This window comes from Scomber scombrus, chromosome 11, assembly GCF_963691925.1.
Source record: "Scomber scombrus chromosome 11, fScoSco1.1, whole genome shotgun sequence".
NCBI classification, from domain to species: Eukaryota; Metazoa; Chordata; class Actinopteri; order Scombriformes; family Scombridae; genus Scomber; species Scomber scombrus.
Window position 1 is genome coordinate 27,553,023 of NC_084980.1, and position 4,437 is coordinate 27,557,459.

At 37.0% G+C, this 4,437-nt stretch overlaps 2 protein-coding genes across 2 annotated transcripts in view; both read left to right on the forward strand.

The window, feature by feature from the left end:
- txndc12 (thioredoxin domain containing 12 (endoplasmic reticulum)) overlaps positions 1-1,204 on the forward strand; it is a 7,941-nt gene extending 6,737 nt beyond the window's left edge. Inside the window, exon 7 of the mRNA XM_062428975.1 lies at positions 137-1,204. Coding sequence (XP_062284959.1) covers positions 137-216 — 80 coding nt within the window. The 3' untranslated portion in view covers positions 217-1,204. The remainder of the gene's footprint in view (positions 1-136) is intronic.
- Positions 1-4,437, forward strand: part of cc2d1b (coiled-coil and C2 domain containing 1B) — a 289,494-nt gene that overhangs the window by 80,471 nt on the left and 204,586 nt on the right. The window lies entirely within an intron of this gene.

Genomic DNA, 4,437 nt, shown 5'->3' on the forward strand with positions numbered 1-4,437 from the left:
TTTTAGAAATAAATTTATGACCAATTTAATGTGTTTAGAAGAAAATGTCTATATTCACTTTACACGGTCTTTTAAAAATGGTCCATTATCAGACTGTGGATGTAAAAACTTGTGTGTCTCCTTCCTTCCTCTCCAGTACTGTCCAGTATGAAGGAGGCGCAGGAGAAGCTGACGGGCGACGCCTTCAAGTTGGGTCACACCGGAGACGAGCTGTGAGGAGGCAGCGACCGGGGGGGCGTCAGGCTGTAAAGGGCTACACTTCGTCTACCTGAGCCTGTGCTTCAGAGCGCCCCCCGTAACGCCCCCCCTTCTCCCCTCACCCCCCAAAAACAACAACCCCGTTAAACTATTTATAGTCATACTGAAGACAGCAAAGGTCCGTCTCACTGACCAAACCAAGCCAACCGGTAAAAAAAGGTCTCGGTGCTTGAGTCGTATTTTTTTTTGTCTTGTACGGTTTTCCAAACACTTCTACACTGTTCAGACTTCTCCTGTCTTTATTATTACATCATGTATATTTGTAATCTACTGTTGTTGTTGATGCCATTTACTGTACTTTGTATCTGTAGAGGATTTTAAACAAGTTAGCCAAGTAAAGTTACGGCAGTATTGATGAACTCTCACCTGCACACACTGCTGCTGCTGTTGTTGTTGTTGTTGTTGTTGTTGGATGGAAACTCAACACCTGCAAGTGCCAAATTTTAAAAAGACCGACATAAATAAATAAATAAAAATGTCTTGTTTGTCACTAGATCGTCACAAACTTCTGGTATTTTTTTGGGAAGTTTCACAAACACATTTTTACCGTTTCCAGCCAACAGCAATGATCTAGTACTTGATACTGAATCCAGTATTTAAACACCTCCTGTAATGTGCTTCCAAAGATCCTCTACAGTACGTTAACTATCTGTGACAATATTTACCATGCACACACTTTACCATGGCTCTGTACGATGTCTGATTTATATTATCCACCCTTTAAAAATAATCCTATTCATTTAATCCTGCCAATATCTGAGTACTTATTTAGCTATATGTTGTTTATTTAGCTATGGTTTGTTTTTTGCTGCTCATGAGGTGACACCACTATGTTCATTTATACAAAAAAAACTGTTTGAACAAGGGATGAAAACATTGGTTCAGTGTGTTGATGTATTTTATACATGTACACAACCAAGTGTGCAAATAAAGTTTGTATTGAGTAGCTTGTGAAGTCTTTTCATTGTGAGTTAAATGCATCAATTACACAGCAGGAATAATAATATCCCTCCTGTTGTCCTCGGCTCAATTTTACGGAGCACCTGAGGGGACATGGAGGTCAAGAAAAAAAATCTGTACTTAGCTGGGGATCCCGAGATAACTAAGTTAAGATAAGTACAGATTTTTTTCCCCTGCTCTCCGTGTCCCCTCAGGTGCTCCGTAGTGACGTCAATGTTCTTCCGGGTCAGTTTGGTATCATGGAAGACAAGAACAACAACAATGGAGCAGTTCATAGAGTTTTATTTCGAACTTGGCCTCAAATATAAAGATATTAAATCAGTGCTTGAAGGAAGGCCAAATCCTCCTCCATGGTTCCACGTTGCCTCTTGAAGCTAAGTTATCCCGATGGCTGCTGAACTGATCCGGAAGTACATTGACCTCGAAAAGTTATCTCGGGATCCTGACATAGGTAAGTCGGGATCCCGAGATAACTTTTTGTTATCTCGGGATCCTGAGATAACTAGCCTCTTTTTTTTTTTCCACCTTGTTTTTTTTTTTTTGCCTCATGTCCCCTCAGGGGCTCCGTACTATTTTGACCCGAGGACAACAGGTGTTTACTCAGAAATTAGGTATGCTTTAATTTAAATGAGGCTTATTGACTATAATTGTGCAAAAATGTGTAAAATCTGTGATGAAGTGGAATGAAGTTTGCAAAAAAAAAAAAAAAAAAACTCATAATTGAGTGATAATTTATACCTTATGCTTTATAAACAGTCAAAACATGATGTAATTAATTTTGTTATAAAGCACTTAGAGCTGCATTTCTTGTATGGGAGGTGCTATACAAACAAAGTTATTATTACTATCATCATCATAATCATTAATAACCCAAAAAAGTAAGCTAAAGAGTAGACCTCTTTATCCCTTATGCTTTATTAACAGTCAAACCAGACCAGGTCAAATTTGACCCGAGGGGACAAAAGTTGCAGGGTCGGAGTGCAGGATTATTATAGTTAATGAACTATGAAACTAGCAGTGAATTAAATGCATTCATTTCACAGCAGGAATAATATTCCTCCTGTTGTCCTCGGGTCAATTTTGACAGTTGTTTACTTTAGTAAACCTTACCTTTAAACCTACTTTAAATTAGGTACACTTTCATTTAAATGAGGCCTATTGACTATAATTGTGCAAAAAATGTGTAAAAACTGTGATGAGGTGGAATGAAGTTTGCAAAAAAACAAACAATTGAGTGATCATTTATACCTTATGCTTTATAAACAGTCAAAACATGATATTAATTTCGTTATGAAGCTCTTAAAGCTGCATTTCTTGTATGGAAGGTGCTACAATAAAGTTATTACTATCATCATTAATAACCAAAACAAGGAGGCTAAAGAGGTCTTAACACAGAATTGGGCAATAATTTATCCCTTATGCTTATTAACAGTCAAACCAGAGCAGGTCAAATTTAACCCGAGGGGATAAAAGTTGCATGGTCGCAGTGTCCTCGTAGCAGGATTATTATAGTTAATGAACTATGAAACTAGCAGTGAAAAGGTAATTTCCTTAACTGAACTAATAATAAAAACTACAATGAACAATGCAAAGCGAACTAAAATTAAACAATTGCAGATAAAAACAGTTTTACTTTTGATTTAGCTCCAGGTGATAATTACTGAGCTCTGCTGCGGGTCGAGCATCGTTAATGGTTAAAGAATTAAATAGCTTTGCATAATATGGTACCTTTTAATAAACAATGACTTGGTTCTTTCATCATTTTTCAGCCTCTATAAATTACGGCTTTCCTCCTAAAACCTGAAAAACTAAAACCTAAATAAAAACTACACACCTTGTTTCCTGTCGATCTCTCAGCCACCAACTGTCCAAAAAAAGCCCCAAAAAATAATTAAAAGAGAAAATAAAAGTTGCAGGAAGACAAAAGGCAGGTTTTTAACAGTATATCAAATTTTTATTGTCTATCCAACAATAGAGATCCCTTATGGTGCGTCAACAATAACGCAGACTGCAGTTAACATCAGTGTACGACACGAATCAAGTCTATTTAAATTCAGTTTGACAGTGATTTATAAAGTAGTGTAATGTTACATTAATGTAAGTGCATTTATTTAAGACATTGGATTGCAATTCATCCCATTCCAGACAGCTTTCAGAACCACATCTCACTCAAGAGTAAAAACGCCTTAGAGCATATGATTTCTTTTTTTCATGATAAAATAAATTACAAAAGGAAAAAAAATAACAATAAAAGCGTGCATCTCTAATATGTCTCATTTCATGACAGGTTACCAGTGCTAAACAAGACTACGAGAAAACATCATAAAACACATCGGTGGAATGTGTGTCGTCAACTTGGCTAAAAAAAGGCATTTAAAAAGATTTTTAAAAAACTCCTCTGATCTCTGTATTGCTCAGTCTGTGCTGCTGACGGATGGACGCAAGGCTCAAGATGAGATGAGTAAAAGGGCACAGAGAGGAGTTTGGTAAGAAAAAAAAAATAATCACAAAGTAAACAAAAGTCTGCTTGAGAGAAAGAGCCACGATCAACTATAATTACACTAATTACACAATGCTGCTGCTGGAAAAATCAGCAGCATTTTCACAAATATATTTATATATATATATATATATATAAAAAAGAGCCTATATAAAAAGCTGTGTGATAACATCTATATTCAAAATTACACAGCAGCTATAAAGTGTGATTAAAACTTGTGATTGTTTTAAAATTTAAGATGCATTTAAGTGCACGTACCATTTATAACCAGTGTAATAGACCGCTGCTGACTAGGTGTGCCGTTCTCCGACTGAGGAGGAGCAGCATCATAAGCTCGTAAGATGCAGCTAACAAAAAAATAAAAGGTTTAAACAACATCTGGAATTAATCGCCAATTCTTCAGCGTGTGCAGGAGGCAGGTCCGGTGCGGTAAACTGCAAACTCAAACTAGCACGTTAAAAATTCCTCAACATGAGCTCACTTCACTTCACTTCACTTCAGTCGACACGTTTAAAGACTCTCCATCAAAGAGAGCGAAGCTACACCTACAGTAAGAACAACATGTTGGTAAGAACACTTCGTCCACCTCCCCGGTTTTTGCGCTGGTTGAAGTTTTGTCCAGTTGGCTTCTGAGGATATTTTAAAAAGAGGTGATTCGGTGGGGAAGAAGGGAGTGTGTGTTTGTTTGTGTGTATGTGTGTGTGGGTTTTTTGTTGTAG